Source organism: Hemitrygon akajei, chromosome 11 (genome assembly GCF_048418815.1).
Source record: "Hemitrygon akajei chromosome 11, sHemAka1.3, whole genome shotgun sequence".
NCBI lineage: Eukaryota > Metazoa > Chordata > Chondrichthyes > Myliobatiformes > Dasyatidae > Hemitrygon > Hemitrygon akajei.
In genome coordinates this window covers 174,684,224-174,706,957 of record NC_133134.1, presented here as the reverse complement: position 1 = coordinate 174,706,957, position 22,734 = coordinate 174,684,224, and the positions used below count along the sequence as shown (strand labels likewise).

The 22,734-nt window shown below is 44.0% G+C and overlaps 1 protein-coding gene across 1 annotated transcript in view; it reads right to left on the bottom strand.

Annotated features, from left to right (window-relative positions):
- Positions 1–22,734, bottom strand: part of fer1l4 (fer-1 like family member 4) — a 477,640-nt gene that overhangs the window by 29,793 nt on the left and 425,113 nt on the right. Inside the window, 2 exon segments of the mRNA XM_073062298.1 lie at positions 1,691–1,851; positions 13,881–14,035. Of these exon segments, the coding sequence (XP_072918399.1) occupies positions 1,691–1,851; positions 13,881–14,035 (316 nt within the window).

Below are 22,734 nucleotides of genomic sequence, written 5' to 3'. Positions count from 1 at the left end.
AAGGAAAGATGTCAACAAAATAGAGAGAGTACTGAGAAGATATACTAGAATGTTACCTGGGTTTTAGCACCTAAGTTACAGGGAAAGGTTGAACAAGTTAAGTTTTTATTCTTTGGAACGTAGGAGGTTGAGGGGGGACTTGATAGAGGTATTTAAAATTATGAGGGGGATAGATAGAGTTGATGTGGATAGGCTTTTTTTCCATTGACAGTAGGGGAGATTCAAACAAGAGGACATGAGTTGAGAGTTAGGGGGCAAAAGTTTAAGGGTAACACGAGGGGGAATTTCTTTACTCAGAGAGTGGTAGTTGTGTGGAACGAGCTTCCAGTAGAAGTGGTAGAGGCAGGTTCGGTATTGTCATTTAAAGTAAAATTGGATAGGTATATAGACAGGAAAGGAATGGAGGGTTATGGGCTGAGTGCGGGTCAATGGCCTGTTTCCGTGCTGTAATTGTTATATGGTTAAATAGTATGTAGAAGTCCCAATGAGAAAGTAAGAGATACTTGAATTATTTATTTATTGAGATACAGTGTGAAGTAGGCCCTTCCAGTCCTTCAAAACACGTTGCTCAGTTATCCCTCAATTTTATCCTAGCCTAATCATGTGACAAGTTACAATAACCAATTAACCTAACCACTGGTACGTCTTTGAATTGTGGGAGGAAACCAGAGCAGATGGAGGAAGCCTGCACAGTCACGGCAAGAGCGTACAATCTCCTTACAGGCAGCAGCGGGAATTGTCCTGGGTCAGCTATTCTGTAAAGCGTTGTGCTATTCATTTTGCTACCATGCCGTCCAACTGCTATTAGGGAACGTGACAGCACAGGTGATAGAAGTTTGTGTAGGGGAACACTTTGAAACTAGTGAGCATAATGCATTAGTTTCAAAGTAAATATTCAAAAAGATAGGTCTTGTCCAAGGGTTAAGATTCTAAATTGGAGAAAAGCCAATTTTGATGGTATCGGAAAGGATCTGGCAAATACGGATTATGTCAAGCTGTTTTCTGGCAAAGATGTACTTGAAGGTCTTCCTTCAGTGAAATTTTGATAGTGCAAAGCTTGTATGTGCCTTTCATAATAAAGGGTAAAGATAACAGCTGTTGGGAATCTTGTTTTTCAGGAGATACTGAGGCCCTGGTGAAGAAGAAAAAGGAGGTGCATTGCAAGTCTAGGCAGTTACAAACAAATGAGGAGCTTATGGAGTATAAGAAATGCAAGAGAACACTTAAGAAAAAATTTAGGAGGGCTAAAAGAAGGCATGAGGTTGCCTTAGTAGACAAGGCGAAGCAAAATCCTAAAGGATTCTACAGAGATGTTAAGAGCAAAAGGATTGCAAGGGACAAAATTGGTCCTCTGGAAGATCAGAATGGTAATCTATGCATGGAGCCAATAGAGATGGGAGAGATTAAATGATTTTATTGTTTCTATATTTACTGTCTTTCTGTTACTTATCTGCCACATTTAGCACCATTCTACAGACCTCATCAGCATTCTTTCCCATTTTCCAACTGCAGACCTGATCAATGAGGCAGTTGCAGAGTACCACAGCGTTTAACAGTTGACTCCTGGAACAAATTGGTAACAGATGGATGTTCATGTGTCTGGAAACACTCTGTCCTCTTCTCCAGGTACTGTCCTCCAGTGTCCGTTAATTTCACAAAAGGAAAATAATGGGATAGTATTCTTGCTTACCTGTGACATTCCTGGATTGTCGGATTTCTGGAGATTCCGGATTTCTATGTGCTCAGGCACCATTTTAAAAGAATGTTCCGGCATATCTTCCCAATGATTTAACACATACAAAGCCTTCTGATCATTAGACAGCTCAGGTTGCTCCCCTGTCTTGATCTCCCCTAAAATTCAAGGCCAAATTTCAGATGGACAACATTCAATAATATCAATATCAGTCCCTCTATTCCACCCCTGTATCGAAGCAGCTGATCCTACAGTTGCTGTTAACACTTCCCTGATTCCTTCTGCCCATATTTATTGACTCTCAGCATCACTACCCTGGAGAGGTGGGTGCATGACACTTACACTGCTAGAGTAGACTATAAGTTTACTGAAGACACAGCTATTGTTGGCAGAATTTCATATGGTGATGAGAAGCCATACAAGAGTGAGACAGATCAGATAGTTGAGTGTTGCGTGGTGTCACAACACAACCTTGCTCCCAACACCAGTAAGACCGAGAAATTGATTGTGGACTCGAGAAAGGGGAAATGAAGAGAACACGCACTCATTCTCATTGAGGGTTCAGAACTGAAAAGGGTGAGCAGTCTCAAGTTCCTGCATGTCTACATCTCTGAAGATCTATATAGGGCTCAACACCTTGATGCAATTACAAAGAAGGTATGACAATGGCTAAATGAAAGAGTACAGAGAAGACTGTTACCAGGACTGGCAGACCTGAATTATAAGGAAATATTGACTAGGTTAGGAATTTATTCCTTGGAATACAGAAAATTGAGGGGAAATTTGACAGGGGTATACAAAATTATGCGGGATATAGATAGGGTAAATGCAAGCAGGTTTTTTTCCACTGAGGTTGGGTGGGACAACAATTACAGGTCATGGATTAAGGGTGACAGTTGAAAGGTTTAATAGAAACATAGAAAAACTACAGCACAATACAGCCCCCTTGGCCCAAAATGCTGTGCCGAATACGTACTTACTTTAGAAATTACCTAGGGTTAATAATAGCCCTCTATTTTACTAAGCTCCATGTACCTACCCAGAAGTCTCTTAAAAGACCCAATTATATTCGCCTCCACCACAATTGCTGACAGCCCATTCCACGCGCTCACCACTCTCTGAGTAAAAAACTTACCCGATACTTCTCTGTATCTACTTCCAAGCACCTTAAAACTGTGTCCTCTTGTGATAGCCATTTCAGCCCTGGGAAAAAGCCTCTGACTATCCACACAATCAATGTCTCTCATCATCTTATACACCTCTATTAGGTCACCCCCCCCCCCATCCTCCAGCGCTCCAAGGAGAAAAGGCTGAGTTCACTCAACCTATTCTTATAAGGAATGCTCCCCAATCCAGGCAACATCCTTGTAAATCTCCTCTGCACCCTTTCTAAGGCTTCCACATCCTTCCTGTAGTGAGGTGACCAGAATTGAGCACAGTACTCCAAGTGGGGTCTGACCAGGGTCCAATATAGCTGCAATACTACCTCTCGGCTCCTAAATTCAATTCCACGATTGATGAAGGCCAATACACCATATGCCTTCTCAACCACAGAGTCAAACTGCGCAGGAGCTTTGAGCATCCTATGGACTTGGACTCCAAGATCCCTCTGCTCCTCCACACTGCCAAGAGTCTTACCATTAATAGTATATTCCGCCATCATATTTGACCTACCAAAATGAACTATTTCACACTATCTGGGTTGAACTCCATCTGCCACTTCTCAGCCCAGTTTTGCATCCTATCAATGTCCCGCTGTAACCTCTGACAGCCCTCCACACTATCCACAACACCTCCAACCTTTGTGTCATCAGCAAACTTACTAACCCATCCCTCCACTTCCTTATCCAGGTTATTTATAAAAATCATGAAGAGTAAGGGTCCCAGAACAGATCCCCGAGGCACTCCATTGGTGACCGGACCTCCAAGCAGAATATGACCCGTCTATAACCACTCTTTGCCTTCTGTGGGCAAGCCAGTTCTGGATCCACAAAGCAAGGTCTCCTTGGATCCCATGCCTCCTTACTTTCTCAATAAACCTTGCATGGGGTACCTTATCAAATACCTTGCTGAAATCCATATACACTAAATCTACTGCTCTTCCTTATCAATGTGTTTAGTCACATCCTCAAAAAATTAAATCAGGCTCGTAAGACACGACCTGCCCTTGACAAAGCCATGCTGAATTACTCCTAATCATATTATACCTCTCTAAATGTTCATAAATCCTGCCTCTCAGGATCTTCTCCATCAACTTACCAACCACAGAGGTAAGACTTTCTGGTCTATTATTTCCTGGTCTATCTCTACTCCCTTTCTTGAATAAAGGAACAACATCCACAACCCTCCAATCCTGTCCCCATTGATGACGTAAAGATCAACGCCAGAGGCTCAGCAATCTCCTCCCTCGCCTCCCACAGTAGTCTGGGGTACATTTCGTCCCGTCCCAGCGACTTATCCAACTTAATGCTTTCCAAAAGCTCCTGCACATCCTCTTTCTTAATACAAAGCACACTGCAGATGCTGGGGTCAAAGCAACATGTACAACAAGCTGGAGGAACTCAGCAGGTCGGGCAGCATCCATCAAAAAGAGTAGTCAACGACTTGGCCTGAAACTTTGACTGCTCGTTTCCACGGATGGTGCCTGACCTGCTGAGTTCCTCCAGCTTGTTGTACGTGTTGCTCTTTCTTAATATCTACATGCTCAAGCTTTTCAATCCGCTGCAATTCTGCACTGCAATCACCAAGATCCTTTTCCATAGTGAATACTGAAGTAATGTATTCCTTAAGTACCTCTGCTATTTCCTCCAGTTCCATACACACTTCCCCACTGTCACACTTGATAGGTCCTATTCATTCACTTCTTATCCTCTTGCTCTTCACATACTTGTAGAATGACTTGGGATTTTCTTTAATTCTGCCCGCCAAGGCCTTCTCATGGCCCCTTCTGGCTCTCGTAACTTCCTTCTTAACCTCCTACCTAGTAGCCTTATAACCTTCTAGTTCTCTAACATTATCTAGCTCTCTGAACCTTTTGTAAGCTTTTCTTTTCTTCTTGTCTAGATTTATTACAGCCTTTGTACACCACGTCTCCTGTACCCTACCATAACTTCCCTGTCTCATTAGAACATACCTATACAAAACTCCACACAAATATCATAGAACATAGAATAGTACAGCACATTACAGGCCCTTCAGCTCACAATGTTGTACTGACCCTCAAAGCCTGCCTCCCATATAAACCCCCACCTTAAATTCCTCCATATACCTGTCTAGTAGTCTCTTAAACTTCATTAGTGTCTCTGCCTCCACCACGGACTCAAGCAGTGCATTCCACACACCAACCACTCTCTGAGTGAAAAACCTTCCTCTAATATTCCCCTTGAACTTCCCTCCCCCTCACCTTAAAGCCATGTCCTCTTGTACTGAGCAGTGGTACCCTGGGGAAGAGGCGCTGGCTGTCCACTCTGTCTATTCCTCTTAATATCTTGTACACCTCTATCATGTCTCCTCTCATCCTCCTTCTCTCCAAAGAGTAATGCCCTAGCTCCCTTAATCTCTGATCATAATCCATACTCTCTAAACCAGGCAGCACCCTGGTAAATCTCCTCTGTACCCTTTACAATGCTTCCACATTCTTCCTATAGTGAGGCAACCAGAACTGGACACAGTACTCTTAAGTGTAGCCTAACCAGAGTTTTATAGAGCTGCATCATTACCTCACGTCTCTTAAACTCTATCCCTCGACTTATGAAAGCTAACACCCCATAAGCTTTCTTAACTACCCTATCTACCTGTGAGGCAACTTTCAGGGATCTGTGGACATGTACCCCCAGATCCCTCTGCTCCTCCACGGTACCAAGTATCCTGCCATTTACTTTGTACTCTGCCTTGGAGTTTGTCCTTCCAAAGTCTACCACCTCACACTTCTCTAGGTTGACCTCCATCTGCCACTTCTCAGCCCACTTCTGCATCCTATCAATGTCTCTCTGCAATCTTTGACAATCCTCTACAAGCCAATTCTGAATCCACCTGGCCAGACTTCCCCGCATCCCATGCCTTCTGACTTTCTGAATAAGCCTACCGTATGGAACCTTGTCAAATGCCTTACTAAAATCCATGTAGATCACATCCACTGCACTACCCTCATCTATATGCCTGGTCACATAGAAACATAGAAACATAGAAAATAGGTGCAGGAATAGGCCATTCGGCCCTTCGAGCCTGCACCGCCATTCAGTATGATCATGGCTGATCATCCAACTCAGAACCCTGTACCTGCTTTCTCTCCATACCCCCTGATCCCTTTAGCCACAAGGGCCATATCTAACTTCCTCTTAAATATAGCCAATGAACCGGCCTCAACTGTTTCCTGTGGCAGGGAATTCCACAGATTCACCACTCTCTGTGTGAAGAAGTTTTTCCTCATCTCGGTCCTAAAAGGCTTCCCCTTTATCCTTAAACTGTGACCCCTCATTCTGGACTTCCCCAACATCGGAAACAATCTTCCTGCATCTAGCCTGTCCAATCCCTTTAGAATTTTATACGTTTCAGTAAGATCCTTCTCAAAGAACTCTATCAGGCTTGTTAGACATGATCTGCCCTTCACAAAGCCATGCTGACTGTCCCTGATCAGACCATGATTCTCTAAATGCCCATAGATCCTATCTCTAAGAATCTTTCCCAACAGCTTTCCCAACAGCTTTCCCACCACAGACGTAAGGCTCACTGGTCTATAATTACCTGGACTATCCCTACTACATTTTTTGAACAAGGGGACAACATATGCCTCCCTCCAATCCTCCAGTACCATTCCTGTGGACAACGAGGACATAAAGATCCTGGGCAGAGGCTCAGCAATCTCTTCCCTCGCCTCGTGGAGCAGCCTGGGGAATATTTTGTCAGGGCCCGGGTACTTATCTGTCCTAATGTATTTTAACAACTCCAACACCGCTTCTCCCTTAATATCAACATGCTCCAGAACATCAACCTCATTCATATTGTCCTCACTGTCATCAAGTTCCCTCTCATTGGTGAATACCAAAGAGAAGTATTCATTGAGGACCTCGCTCACTTCCACAGCCTCCAGGAATATCTTCCCACTTTTATCTCTAATCAGTCCTACCTTCACTCATGTCATCCTTTTGTTCTTCACATAATTGAAGAAAGCCTTGGGGTTTTCCCTTACCCTACTCACCAAGGCCTTCTCATGCCCCCTTCTTGCTCTTCTCAGCCCCTTCTTAAGCTCCTTTCTTGCTACCCTATGTTCCTCAATAGACCCATCTGATCCTTGCTTCCTAAACCTCATGTATGCTACCTTCTTCCACCTGACTAGATTCTCCACTTCACTTGTCACCCATGGTTCCTTCACCCTACCATTCTTTATCTTCCTCACCAGGACAAATTTATCCCTAACATCCTGCAAGAGATCCTTAAACAATGACCACATGTCCATAGTACATTTCCCTGCAAAAACATCATCCCAATTCACACCCACAAGTCTTATATTATGAGCCTTATAGCCTCATAATTTGCCCTTCCCCAATTAAAAATTTTCCTGTCCTCTCTGATTCTGTCCTTTTCCATAATAATGCTAAAGGCCAGGGAGCGGTGGTCACTGTCCCCCAGATGCTCACCCACTGACAGATCTGTAACCTGACCCGGTTCATTACCTAATACTAGATCTAGTACGGCATTCCCCCTAGTCGGCCTGTCAACATACTGTGACAGGAATCCATCCTGGACACACTTAACAAACTCTGCCCCATCTAAACCCTTGGAACTAATCAAGTGCCAATCAATATTAGGGAAGTTAAAGTCACTCATGATAACAACCCTGTTATTTTTGCACCTTTCCAAAATCTGCCTCCCAATCTGCTCCTCGGTATCTCTGCTGCTACCAGGGGGCCTACAGAATACCCCCAGTAGAGTAATTGCTCCCTTCCTGTTCTTGACTTCCACCCATACTGTCTCAAAAGAGGATCCTGCTACATTACTCACCCTTTCTGTAGCTGTAATAGTATCCCTGACCAGTAATGCCACCCCTCCTTCCCTTCCCCCCCCCCTTTCCCCTCTCTCTATCCCTTTTAAAGCACTGAAATCCAGGAATATTCAGAATTTATTTCTGTCCTGGTGCCAGCCAAGTCTCTGTAATGGCCACCACATCACAATTCCATGTATGTATCCAAGCTCTCAGTTCATCACCTTTGTTCCTGATGCTTCTTGCATTGAAGTACACACACTTTAGCCCTTCTACCTTACTACCTTTACACCCTTTATTCTGCTTCTCTTTCCTCAAGGCCTCTCTATGTGTTAGATCTGCCTTTAGTCCATGCACTTCTTTCACTGCTCTATCGCTCCGGGTCCCATCCCCCTTGTAAATTAGTTTAAACCCTTCCGAACCATGCTAGCAAACCTACCTTCAAGGATATTGCTCCCCCTCAAGTTCAGGTGCAACCCATCCAATCTGTACAGGTTCCACCTTCCCCAGAAGAGATCCCAATTATCCAAAAATCTAAAACCCTGCGCCCTGCACCAACTCCTCAGCCACGCATTCAACTGCCATCTCCTCCAATTCTTACCATCACTATCACATAGCACTGGCAGCAATCCTGAGAACGCCACCCTTGAGGTCCTGTTCTTCAGCCTTCTGCCTAGTTCCTGAAACTCACACTTCAGGACCTCATCCCTCTTCCTGCCTATGTCATTGGTACCAACACGTATCACAACTTCTGGTTGCTTCCCCTGAATATTTGCCACATTTCTTCCGTACTTTTCCCTGAGAACATCTGTTTCCTCCAATTTCCTGCCTGATAGCCTCATAATTCCCCTTACTCCAATTAAACGCTTTTCTAACTTGTCTGTTCCTATCTCTCTCCAATGCTATTGTTAAAGGAGATAGAATTATGATCACTATCTCCAAAATGCTCTCCCACTAACAGATCTGACACCTGACCAGGTTCATTTCCCAATACCAAATCAAGTACAGCCTTTCCTCTTGAAGGCTTATCTACATAATGTGTCAACTAACCTTCCTGAACACACCTAACAAACTGTACCCCATCTAAATCCCTTGCTCTAGGGAGATGCCAATCGATATTTGGGAAATTAAAATCTCCCATCACGACAACTCTGTTATTACACCTTTCTAGGATCTGTTAAGTCAAGTCAAGTTTATTGTCATTTCGACCATAGACTGCTGATACAGTACACAGTAAAAATGAAACAACGTTCCTCCAGGACCCTGGTGCTACATGAAATAATACAAAACTACACTAGACTATGTGAGACAGCTCAAGGCTGCACTAAACTACGTAAAACAACATAAAAAGTGCACTAGACTACGGACCTGCACAGGACTACATAAAGTGCACAAAACAGTGCAGGGCAGTACAATAATTAATAAACAAGACAATAGGCACAGTAGAGGAAAAATTGCAATATAATGTAGGGCTCTAAGTACCAGTAACTGTGGTGTTAACTGTTCAGGCTAACAAAATGGCTTCTCTGTATTGTAATGAAATGGCTTCTCTGTAATGTTTCTGTGTCTGGAATGTTTGGGTTATAACTGCAGATAAAGGGGTAACTAACCAATGGAGAATTGTTATGCTATCTTGTATGTGTAAGCTGACTTCGCGGTTTTTTGCGGGAGAAGAGTGAGGAGGACGGATGTGTGAGGAGCAGACAGTGGTTCCAGAGCGATGGATAAAGGATGTCGGCGGTTCATATGGTGGCCAAGGCCATTGTGGATGGAACTGGTGGCGTGAGCTCCAACGTATTAAAATATTATGTGCACAAACTGATGATAAACTTACTGAGGCAAACACGAGGAAATCTGCAGATGCTGGAAATTCAAGCAACACACACAAAATGCTGGTGGAACGCAGCAGACCAGGCAGCATCTATCGGGAGAAGCAATGTTGATGTTTTGGGCCGAGACCCTTCGTCAGGACTTCGTTAGTCCTGGATTCAACAGTGGCTAGATGGGAGATGCCAGAGAGTAGTGGTGGATAATTGTTTATCGGGATGGAGGCCGGTGACTAGCGGGGTGCCTCAGGGATCTGTTTTGGGCCCAATGTTGTTTGTAATATACATAAATGATCTGGATGATGGGGTGGTAAATTGGATTAGTAAGTATGCAGATGATACTAAGGTAGGTGGCGTTGTGGATAGTGAAGTAGGTTTTCAAAGCTTGCAGGGAGAGTTATGCCGGTTAGAAGAATGGGCTGAACGTTGGCAGATGGAGTTTAATGCTGAGAAGTGTGAGGTTCTACATTTTGGCAGGAATAATCCAAATAGAACATACAGGATAAATGGTAGGGCATTGAGGAATGCAGTGGAACAGAGAGATCTAGGAATAACAGTGCATAGTTCCCTGAAGGTGGAGTCTCATGTAGATAGGGTGGTGAAGAAGGCTTTTGGAACGCTGGCCTTTATAAATCAGAGCATTGAGTACAGAAGTTGGGATGTAATGTTAAAATTGTACAAGGCATTGGTAAGGCCAAATTTGGAATATTGTGTACAGTTCTGGTCACCGAATTATAGGAAAGATATCAATAAATTAGAGAGAGTGCAGAGACGATTTACTAGGATGTTACCTGGGTTTCAGCACATAAGTTACAGAGAAAGGTTGAACAAGTTAGGTCTCTATTCTTTGGAGCGTAGAAGGTTGAGGGGGGATTTGATTGAGGTATTTAAAATTTTGAGAGGGATAGATAGAGTTGACGTGAATAGGCTGTTTCCTTTGAGAGTAGGGGAGATTCAAACGAGAGGACGTGATTTGAGAGTTAGGGGGCAAAAGTTTAAGGGAAACACGAGGGGGTATTTCTTTACTCAGAGAGTGATAGCTGTGTGGAATGAGCTTCCTGTAGAAGTAGTAGAGGCCAGTTCAGTTGTGTCATTTAAGGTAAAATTGGATAGGTATATGGACAGGAAAGGAGTGGAGGGTTATGGGCTGAGTGCGGGTAGGTGGGACTAGGCGAGATTAAGAGTTCGGCACGGACTAGGAGGGCCGAGATGGCCTGTTTCTGTGCTGTGATTGTTATATGACTGTTATATGTCAGTCCAGACTCTGGGTATTGAGGAGTCTGATGGCTTGGGGGAAGAAACTGTTGCACAGTCTGGTCATGAGAGCCCAAATGCTTCAGTACCTTTTGCCAGAAGGCAGGAGGGAGAAGAGTTTGTGTGAGGGGTGCATGGGGTCCTTCACAATGCTGTTAGCTTTGCAGGTGCAGCATTGCAATAATAACTCTGTTATTATTACACCTTTCCAGGATCTGTTTCCCTATCTGCTCCTCGATATCCCTGCTACTGTTGGGCAGCCTATAAAAAACACCCAGTAAAGTTATTGACCCCTTTCTGTTCCTAACCTCCACCCACAGAGACTCCGTAGACAATCCCTCCATGGCGTCCACGTTTTTCTGCAGCCGTGACACTATCTCTGATCAACAGTGCCACACCCCCATCTCTTTTGCCTCTCTCCCTGTCCTTTCTGAAAATATTTAAAACCCAACACTTGAAGTAACCAATCCTGTCCCTGAGCCATCCAAGTCTCTGTAATGGCCACCACATCATATCTCCAAGTACTGATCTGTACTCTAAGCTCATCCACTTTGTTCACAACACTCCTTGCATTAAAATAGACACATCTCAAGCCTTCAGTCTGAACGCGTCCCTTCTCTATCACCTGGCTATCCTCCCTCTCACACTGTCTACAAGCTTTCTCTAATTGTGAGCTAACCTCCTCTTCCCCAGTCTCTTCAGTTCAGTTCTCACCCCCCAACAATTCTAGTTTAAACTCTCCCCAGTAGCCTTAGCAAACCTCCCCATCAGGATATTGGTCCCCCTGAGATTCAAGTGCAACCCATCCTTTTTGTGCAGGTCACACCTGCTCTGAAAGAGGTCTCAATGATCCAGAAATCTGAATCCCTGTCCTGTGCTCCAATCCCTCAGCCACACATTTATCCTCCACCTCATCCTATTCCTATTCCCACTGTCGCGTGGCACAGGCAGTAATCCTGAGATTACTGCCTTTGTGGTCCTGTTTTCAACTTCCTTCCTAACTCCCTGTCGTCTTTTTTCAAGACTTCTTCCCTTTTTCTACCTATGTCAATGGTACCAATATGTACCACAACCTCTGGCTGCTCTCCCTCCCACTGCTGGATATCTTGGACACGATCAGAAACATCCTGGACCCTGGCACCTGGGAGGCAAACTACCATCCGAGTTTCTTTCCTGCCGCTTCCCCCAGGTAGACTGTCCCCCCAACAGTACTCAAACAGGAGTACTTATTGTCAAGGGGTACAGCCACAGGGGTACTCTCTAGAACCTGACTCTTCCCCTTCCCTCTCCTGACTGTGACCCACTTGTCTGTCTCCCGTAACCCTGGTGTGACCACCTACCTATACATGTAACTCCTCTCTAACACCACCTCACTCTCCCTGACTGGGTGAAGGTCATCAAGCTGCATCTCCAGTTCCCTAACTTGGTCCCTCAGGAGCTGAAGCTTGACACATGGGGTGCAGATATGGCCGTCCGGGAGGCTGGAAGACTCCAGAACTCCCCACACCTGACACCGAGCACAGAAAACTGGCCTCACACACATACTTCCTACCTCGCCTCATCCTGTTACCACCTAAGCCCTTTGAGCCAAAGCTCTATTACTCTGCTGCCTCTCACTCCACTGCCCACTCCGACACGGTCCTCTTTTTAAACCTTTCGCACTCTACTGGCTGACGTCATGTGCCTGCGCAGTCTCGCCTCTCTTTAACCCGAGTAGTAAAAAACTCCCTTTGTTCTGAAAAATCAGCCATTCACTTGCGGCCTTCTTGCTCCAAATTCAAAGGATCATGAGAGTGTGGAACAAACTGTCAGTGCAAATGGTGCATGCAAGTTCAATTTCAACATTTAAAAGAAGTTTGGATAAGTACATGGATGGAAGGGGTATGGAAGGCTATGGTCCTGGTGCAGGTCAGTGTGAGTGGCAGTTTAATGGGTTTGGCATGGACTAGATGTTTCTTGCTGTACTTTCCTTTGAGTCTATGACTCTTTTTCATTAGGGGTTTGAGGAGAATTGGTATATCAGCAAAGACACTTGCAAATTTCTACAGATGTACTGTGAAGAGAATTCTAATTTGTCGCATCGCCACCTGGTATGGAGAGGCCTCTGCACAGGATCGGAAAAACCTCCAGGAAGTTGCAAACTCAGGCAGCTCCATCATGGACACAAGTCTCCCCAGCATTGATAGCAACATTGAAATGTGATGCCCATCATTAAGGATGACCATCACCCAGAACGTGCCCTCCTCTCATTGCTACCATCAAAGAGCAGCCGGAAGACTCACACACAATGTTTTAGGAAGAGCTTTCTCCCCTCGGCCATCAGATCATCAGATTTCAGAATGAATAATGAACCCATGTACACTACCTCACTTTTTCCCTCTTTTGCACTACTTTTTATTTATATCCTACTGTAACTTATTGCACAGTACCACTACACAAAACAACAGATTTCACAACATTTGCCAGTGGTATTAAACCTGATATGATTCTGTTAATAGTGCACACACAGTTCCAGAATTTATCAATAGAAGCATAGAACATTATAGCAGGTAAGATATGCTGAAACATTTATAAAACACTAGTTGGTTCTGTTTGCCTTATTATAGAAAGGAACAGAAAGCAATAGGAGGGTCCTGCAGATTTATGAGAAGTTTCCTGGTATGAAGGACTATAGCTATAACAATACATTAGTGAGGCCGAAGGGAGATCTGAACGAAGCAAATAAAAGATGGGAAGAGTCTGGTTTGACTGGATAACCAGAGGCTTTTCTCATTGACTAAAAGGATGAGGAGTGCAAATCATAGAATTAACAATAAAGGAAAAGATTAGAGCGGTATGTGAAAACCATTTTTTTGTTCGCTGCGTGTTGATGTAACCTATAATGCACAAAGCGTAAATGTCAGAGATAGGTTCTATGGAAGTCTCAAAGGGAGAACTGGATGAGGCAAGATCTGACAGGTTATAGAGAAAAGGCCAAAGGTGGAACTGGTAGGTTGCTCTGTTAGAGAACAAGTGCAGATGCAATGTGCCAAATAACCTATTATCCTTTTTCAATACTTCCCTTACTATTTTCACAATTACAGTTTAATGAAAACTGGCTTAAAGTTTACAGAAACACCATTCTTACCTATTGGGACCAAATCTATGGGTATCTTGAATATTTTGTTGCTGACTTTCACTTCTTCCAGTCTGTATTCAGGCTCTGGCAATTGTAAATCTTTGCAGAGTTTTGTTAATATCTGAGTTGGTTTCAGACAGTCACGCCAAGCATTGTAACCTCCACTGCAAAAACAATTTTTAAGTAGAATCAAAGAGAAATCTCTTTCACTTACATTCCTTGACCGCAAACTAACATTAAGAGACCATTCAGCATCCAAACCTGCTCCTCCATTCAATCAGATCATGGCTTCTGTGGCAAACTCCAAAACGCATCTTTGCCCCAATTATCTTCATTCCCTTAAACAAAGATCTATTAATTTGGGTTATAAAATAATGACTAACACAACACTGATTTCCAGAGTTCCTCGGACTAACCATATTCACTGTTTTTCAATGACTTTACCTGCATCAAAGAAACTCCAAAGTGAGTTGTTTGCTTATGATAATACAATTTCTTCTCAGATACAGAGGCAATTCATGCCACAGCAAGGTGAGAACAACATTTGGCCATGGGATGATACATGATGAGCAACATGTGCACAAGAACTAGACAATTGCTATCACCATTAAGAGAGGCTAATCAGCATTCTTGAACATTCAATAACATTATTATTGCTGAATTCTCCACCCTCAACATCTTAACAATTACCAGTGATCAGAACTGTAACTTGAATTAACCATGTAAACACCATGGCAAAAAGAACAGCTCAGGGGCTTGCTATCTTTCAAATGGCTCACTTGACTCCTTGAAGCGTTTCACAATTGAAGGAATACTGTCCAATTGCCTGGATTAATATAACTTCAAAGCTCCAGAAAGTTGACATCAACGAGAAGGGCATGGAGAGTAGACATTATGGAGTAATAGTCATAGAACACTACAACACAGAAAAAGGCCCTTTGGCCCATCTAGTCCATGCTGAACTATTAATCTGCCTACTCTCATTGACCTGCAGCTGGAACACAGCCCTCCATACCCTTCCCATGCATGTACCTATCAACCCTGCATGCACCATTTGTACTGGCAGCTCATTCCACACTCTCACCGCCCCGAGTGAAGGAGTTCCCCCTCGTCTTCCCCTTAAACACTTCACCTTTCATGCTTAACCCTTGACCTCTAGTTCTAGACTCAGCTAACCTCAGTGGCAAAAACCTGCCTGCATTTACCCTACCCATACCTCCATCAAACCCGTCCCCTTAATCTTCTACATTCTAGCGAATAAAGACCTAACTTATTCAACCTTTCCCTATAACTTAGATCCTCAAGTCTCGGCAACATCCCTGTAAATCTTTTCTGTACTCTTTCAATCTTACTTACATCTCTCCAGTAGTTAGGTGACCAAACCTGCATGCAGCACCCCAAATTAGGCCTCACCAATGTCTTATACAATTTCAACATAACATCCCAACTCTTGTACTCAATACTTTGACTTACGAAGACCAATTTGCCAAAAGCTTTCTTCACAACCCTATCTATCTGTGATGCCACTTTCAAGGAATTACAGATCTGTATTGGAGTTTGAAGAGGAGGGAACTTCAATCAGGTCTACTGTTTGAGGATAAAAGGCAGGAGAGAGTCACAGCAGAGCAACAGAGCTTTGACCAGCAACTAATTTGTACATTGGAAGTTTGGCGAGGAGGGGACTTCAGTCAGGCCCACTTCCCAAAGATAAAAGGTAGAAGTGGGTTGCGGCAGTGTAATAGAGCTTTGACCAGCGACCAGTCGGAGTTTAGGATTGATTAGTAAGAGCAAATTAAAGGAAGGCCATTGTCTGAGTAGACATAGTCAGAGTGGTGATCTTCAGGTTTTAGCTCTTCAAGGTTTCAGCGAAGTGATGTTTCACTCAGAGAAAGCAAAAGGAAGAATAGTTCAAGCTTTTTTCCATCTCTTCTTTATATTTGCTCAGCTAGGACAGTAGAGATCACAGGCAGGATAGAGAAATGCTCCTCTTGGAGGATGTGGGAAGGCAGAAACACTTCCAGTGTCCCTAACAACTACAACTGCAAGAAGTGCATCCAACTGCAGCTTCTAACAAACCACATTAAGGAGTTGGAGCTGGAAGTAGATGAACTCTGGATCATTTGGGAGGCTGAGAAGGTGATAGATAGGACATAGAGAGGTAGTTACACCCAAGGTGAAGGGCACAGGACACTGAGTGAAGGTCAGGAAGGGGAAAGGATTTAAGGAGCCAGTGCAGAGTACCCCTGTGGCAATCTCCTTCAACATCCTTGGATGCTATTGGGGAGGAGGGATGAAAGTCACAGTGGTCTGTCTCTGGCACTGTCTACCTCTGTGATTCAGAAGGGAAGGGGGGGGAGAAGAGGCATGCCGTAGTGATGGGGATTGGTTAGTTAGGTGTACGTACAGGAGGATCTGTGAGTGAGAACAAGATTCCCAGATGGTATGTTGCCTCCTGGGTGCTGGGGTCAGGGATTTTGCAGATCAAGTCCACAACATTCTTAAGTGGGAGGGTGAACAGTCAGAAGTCGTTGTCCATGTAGGTACTCATGACATGGGTAGGATGAGTGACTAGGTTCCACATAGGGAGTTCGTGCAGTTAGGTGCTAAGTTAAAGGGCAGGACCTCCAGAGTTGTGATCTCAGGATTGCTACCTGTGCCACGTGCCAGTGAGCCCAGGCTGAGTACTTTGCATCTGATTTCACTGTGGAAATCACTACCAGAGGTCCATGAGTGTCAGGGAGCAGGAGTGAGTGTCATTGTTATTAGAAAAGAAAAAATGCCAGATTAACTGAAAGGTCTTAAGGTGACTAAGTCACCTAGAGCAGATGGACTACATCCCAGAGTCCTGAGAGAGGTTGCTGAAAAGAAAATGGATGCATTGGTCATGATCTTTTAAGAATCATTTGATTCTGGCATTGTCCCAGAGGACAGGTGAATTGAAAATATCACTCCACTCTTTAAGAAGGGAGGAAGGCAAAAGAAAGGAAATTATAAGCCAGTTAGCCTAACCTCAGTGGTTGGGAAAGTGTTGGAGTCTCATATTAAGGATGAAGTTTTGGGGTACTTGGAAACTAATGATAAAAAAGTCAAAGTCAGCACGGTTTCTGTAAAGGGAAATATTGCCTGACAAATCTGACAGAGTTCTTCGATGAAGTGAAAAGCAGGGTGGAAATAGGAGAGGCAGTAGATGTTATTTACTTAGATTTTCAAAAGGCATTTGATAAGGTGGCACACATGTGGCTGCTTAACAAGATAAAATCCTATGGCATTACAGGAAAGATACTGGCATGGATAGAGGAATGGCTGACAGGCCCGGAGGCAGATAGTGGAAATAAAAGGGACCTTTTCTGGTTGGCTGCTGGTGACAAGTGGTGTTCCTCAGGGGTTAGTATTGAGACCACTACTTTTCAAATTGTCACTGATTTAGATAATGGAATTGATGGCTTTGTGGCAAAGTTTGCGAAGGTAGGTGGAGGGGTGGGTTGTGCTGAGGAAGCAATGTGACTGCAGCAGATCTCAGACAAATTGGAAGAAAGGGCAAAAAAGTGGCAAATGGAATAAGTGTTAGGAAATGTATCAAAATGCATTTCAGTAAATGGAAAAATAGTGTAGACTACTATCTAAGTAGGAAGAAGGTTCATACATCCGAGGTGCAGAGGGACTTAGGAGTCCTTGTGCAAGACTCCCAGAGAGTTAATTTATAGGTTCTGTGGTAAAGAAGGCAAATGCAATGTTGGCATTTATTTCAAGGGGAATAGAATATAAAAGCAAGGAGATAATGCTGAGACTTTATAAGACACTAGTCATGCTGCACTTGGAGTATTGTTAACAGTTTTGGGTTCCATATCTCAGAAAGGATGTGCTGTTATTGGAGAGAGTCCAGAGGAGGTTCACAAGGATGAATCCGGAAATGAAGGGTTTAACAAATGAGAAGTGTCTGGAAGCCTAGGGCCTGTACTCGCTGGAATTTAGAAGAATGTAGGGGGATCTCATTGAAACATACCGAATGTTGAAAGGACTAGATAGGGTGGATGTGGAGAAGATGTTTCCTATGATGGGGGTGTCCAGAACTAGAGGGCAGAGTGTCAAAATTGACGGGTGACCTTTTAGTATTGATGCACCATCAATAACTCTCGAGACGTGAGTCGAGATAGGCTTTTATTAGCTGGAAGAAAGCACCGTCAGCAGCAAGAGACCATCACACAACATCCTGGAGACTGAGGGAGGAGCAGTGCCTCCAATCGCCTTTATACAGGGGTCTGTGGGAGGAGCCACAGGAGCAGTCGGGGGGGGGGGCGTGTCCAGACAGGTATATGTAGTTCACCACAAGTACAGAAGTAAGGAGGTATTTTTTTAGCCAGAGAATAGTGAATCTGTGGAATGCTCTGCCACAGACAGTGATGGAGGCCAAGTTCATGGGTACATTTAAAGCAGGAGTTGATAGATTCCTGACTGGTCAGTGTATCAAAGTATATGGCAAGAATACAGGTGTATGGGGTTGAGTGGGATCCAGGATCAGCCATGATGGAATGGTGGAGCAGGTTCAATGGGCTGAATGGCCCAATTTTGCTCTGTTGTCTTATGGTCTTATGGTGTAACTAGGATGATTATACAGTTTAATACATGCTAAGGGTGTAGGAGGAAGGACATAAGATTTTTGGATCATTGGGCTCCCTTCCAGGGAAGGTGGGACCTGTACAGAAGGGATGGTTTGCACCTGAGCAGGAGAGGGACTAATATCCTAGTGGGAAGGTTTGTTAATGCTGCATGCTGGGGTTTAAACAGGAGTTGAAGGGGAATGGGAACCAGAGTGACAGAACAGTTAATGGAGAGTTTGTGGAGGCAGATATTGGTAAAGTTAGGAGTCAAAAGGTTGAGCATGGTGTGACAAATGTCCTGAGCTGCGTATATTTCAATGCAAGAAGTATCATAGGAAAGTTGAACAATGCTGCTGCAGATGATTTACAGACAGAGGCAATATGTAGTGACAAGAGGCTTCTGATAGGGCAAATGCATGAGAGGGAGAAATATTTAAAATGTCGATATCCATGGGTCAGGTGCCGGAGGATTGGAGGATAGCTCATGTAGTTCCATTGTTTAAAGAAGGCTCAAAAAGTAAGCCGGGAAATTATAGGCTGGTAAGTTTGACATCAGTAGTAGGTAAATTATTGGAAGGAATACTAAGAGATAGGATCTACAAGTAATTGGATAAACAGGGACTTATTAGAAAAAGTCAGCATGGCTTTGTGCGTGGTAGGTCATGTTTAACCAATCTATTAGAGTTTTTCGAGGAAGTTACCTGGAAAGTGGATGTTGTATACATGGACTTCAGTAAGGCCTTTAACAAGGTCCCGCATGGGAGGTTAGTTAGGAAGATTCAGTCACTAGGTATACACGGAGAGGTAGTAAATTGGATTAGACATTGGCTCAATGGAAGAAGCCAGAGAGTGGTAGTGGAAGATTGCTGCTCTGAGTGGAGGCCTGTGACTAGTGGTGTGCTACAGCAATCAGTGCTGGGTCCATTGTTATTTGTCATCTATATCAATGATCTGGATGATAATGTGGCAAATTGGATCAGCAAATTTGCTGATGATACAAAGATTGGAGGTGTAGTGGACAGTGAGGAAGGTTTTCAAAGCTTGCAGAGGGATTTGGACCAGTTGGAGGAATGGGCTGAAAAATGGCAGATGGAGTTTAATGCGGACAAGTTTGAGGTATTGCACTTCGGAAGGTCAAACCAAGGTGGAACATATAAGGTAAATGGTAGGACACTGAGGAGTGCAGTAAAACAGAGGCATCTGGGAATACAGATTTATAATTCCCTAAAAGTGGCGTCACAAGTAGATAGGGTCACAAAGAGAGCTTTTGGTACATTGGCCTTTATAAATCAAAGTATTGAGTATGAGTTGGAATGTAATGGTGAGGTTGTATAAGACATTGGTGAGACCGAATTTGGAGTATTGTGTGCAGTTTTGGTTACCTAATTACAGGAAGGATATTAATAAGGTTGAAAGAGTGCAGAGAAGGTTTACAAGGATGTTGCCAGGACTTGAGAAACTGAGTTACAGAGAAAGGTTGACTAGGTTAGGACTTTATTCCCTGGAGCGTAGGAGAATGAGGGGTGATTTAATAGAGGTGTATAAAATTATGATGGGTATAGATAGAGTGAATGCAAGCAGGCTTTTTCCACTGAGGCTAGGGGAGAAAAAAAAAACAGAGGTCATGGGTTAAGGGTGAAGGGGAAAAGTTTAAAGGGAACATTGGGGGGGGGCGTTCTTCACGCAGAGAGTGGTGGGAGTGTGAAATGAGCTGCCAGATGAAGTGGTGAAAGCGGGCTCACTTTTGACATTTAAGAAAAACGTGGACAGGTATATGGATGAGAGGGGTTTGGAGGGATATGGCCCAGGTGCAGGTCAGTAGGACTAGGCAGAAAAATGGTTCGGCACGGCCAAGAAGGGCCTCAAGGCCTGTTTCTGTGCTGTAATGTTCTACGGTTCTATGGAGATGAACTTCCAGCACAGTTGCAGATTGGCAGATATGATGTTGTAGGGGTTACTGAATTATGGCTGAAAGATTATAGCTGGCAGCTTAATGTCCAAGGATACATAATATATCAAAACGATAGGCAGGAAGGCAGAAGGGGCAGTGTTGCTCTGTTAGTAAAAAAAATGAAATCAAATCATTAGAAAGAGCTGACATAGGGTCAGAAGGTGTTGAATCATTGTGGATAGAGGAAGGTGGAGGCAGAGTTAACATGGGGCTAAACAGCAACCCTTTTGCCTGCATCTTCGGAAACAGCTCTATTTCCATCTTTAATATCTTTAATTTTCATAGAAACATAGAAAACTTACAGCACAGTACAGGCCCCTCAGCCCACAAAGCTGTGCCAAACATGTCCCTACCGTAGAAATTACCAGGCTTACCTGTAGTCCTCTATTTTACTAAGCCCCATGTACCTAAATAAAAGTCTCTTAAAAGATCCTATCGTATCCACCTCCACCACCGTTGCTGGCAGCCCATTCCAAGCACTCACCACTCTCTGAGTAAAAAACTTACCCCTGACATCTCCTCTGTACCTACTCCCCAGCACCTTAAATCTGTGTCCTCTTGTGGCAACCATTTCAACCCTGGGAAAAATACTCTGACTATCCACACAATCAATGTCTCTCATCATCTTAAATACCTCTATAAGGTCACCTCTGATTCTCTGTCGCTCCAAGGAGAAAAGGCCGAGTTCACTCAACCTATTCTCATAAGGCATGCTCCCCAATCCAGGCAACATCCTTGTAAGTCTCCTCTGCACCCTTTCTATGGCTTCCACATCCTTCCTGTAGTGAGGTGACCAGAACTGAGCACAGTACTCCCTGGGGTCTGACCAGGGTCCTATATAGCTGCAACATTACCTCTTGGCTCCCAAATTCAATTCCATGATTGATGAAGGCCAATACACCATACGTCTTCTTAACCACAGAGTCAACCTGCACAGCTGCTTTGAGCGTCCTATGGACTCGGACCCCAAGATCCCTCTGATCCTCCACATTCCCAAGAGTCTTACCATTAATACTATATTCTGCCATCATATTTGACCTACCAAAATGAACCACTTCACATTTATCTAGGTTGAACTCCATCTGCCACTTCTCAGCCCAGTTTTGCATCCTATCAATGTCCCGCTGTAACCTCTGACAGCCCTCCACACTATCCACAACACCCCCAACCTTTGTGTCATCAGCAAACATACTAACCCATCCTGCCACTTCCTTATCCAGGTCATTTATAAAAATCACAAAGGGTAAGGGTCCCAGAACAGATCCCTGAAGCACCCCACTGGTGACCGACCTCCACGCAGAATATGACCCGTCTACAACCACTCTTTGCCTTCTGTGACCAAGCCAGTTCTGGATCCACAAAACAAGGTAGCATCAGATCCCATGCCTCTTTACCTTCTCAATAAGTCTTGCATGGGGTACCTTATTAAACGCCTTGCTGAAATCCATATACACTACATCTACTGCTCTTCCTTATCAATGTGTTTGTCACATCCTCAAAAAACTCAGTCATCCTCGTAAGGCACAACCTGCCCTTGACAAAGCCATGCTGAATTACTCCTAATCATATTATACCTCTCCAAATGTTCATAAATCCTGCCTCTCAGGATCTTCTCCATCAACTTACCAACCACTGAGGTAAGACTCACTGCTCTATAATTTCCTGGTCTATCTCTACTCCCTTTTTTGAATAAAGGAACAACATTCACAACCCTCCAATCCTCCGGAACCTCTCCCATCCCCATTGATGATGCAAAGATCATTGGCAGAGGCTCAGCAATCCCCTTCCTCGCTTCCCACAGTAGCCTGGGGAACTTATCCAACGACTTGGATAACAAGCCTAGCGACTTATCCAACTTGATGCTTTCCAAAAGCTCCAGCACATCCTCTTTCTTAATATCTACATGCTCAAGCTTTTCAGTCTGCTGAAAGTCATCACTACAATCACCAAGATCCTTTTCCGTAGTGAATACTGAAGTAAACCTTTCAGGGTTCTTTTGAAGGCCCTGACCTGGAGTTACACGCAGACTTCAGTTCTTTAAAGGAATGGGACCCGGTCTCGGGATTTCATGACAGCCGTTGTTGTTCGGCATGCCAAGGGTTTAGACTGAGAGTCCGACTCAAATTCAGAAGCCTAATATCTCAGGGCTCTGGATGTGGATCGAGAGTCGGTGTCACAGCAAGAGATTCATGTGTCGTTGGGGAGGCTGGAAAATTCTTTGCTGTGGGTCTGAAGACCCAAGTTCTTTACGATCTTCAGGCACAGAGCTCGTAAAAAGTGATGAAATTGATTTTTTAACATCGTAAACCATCGG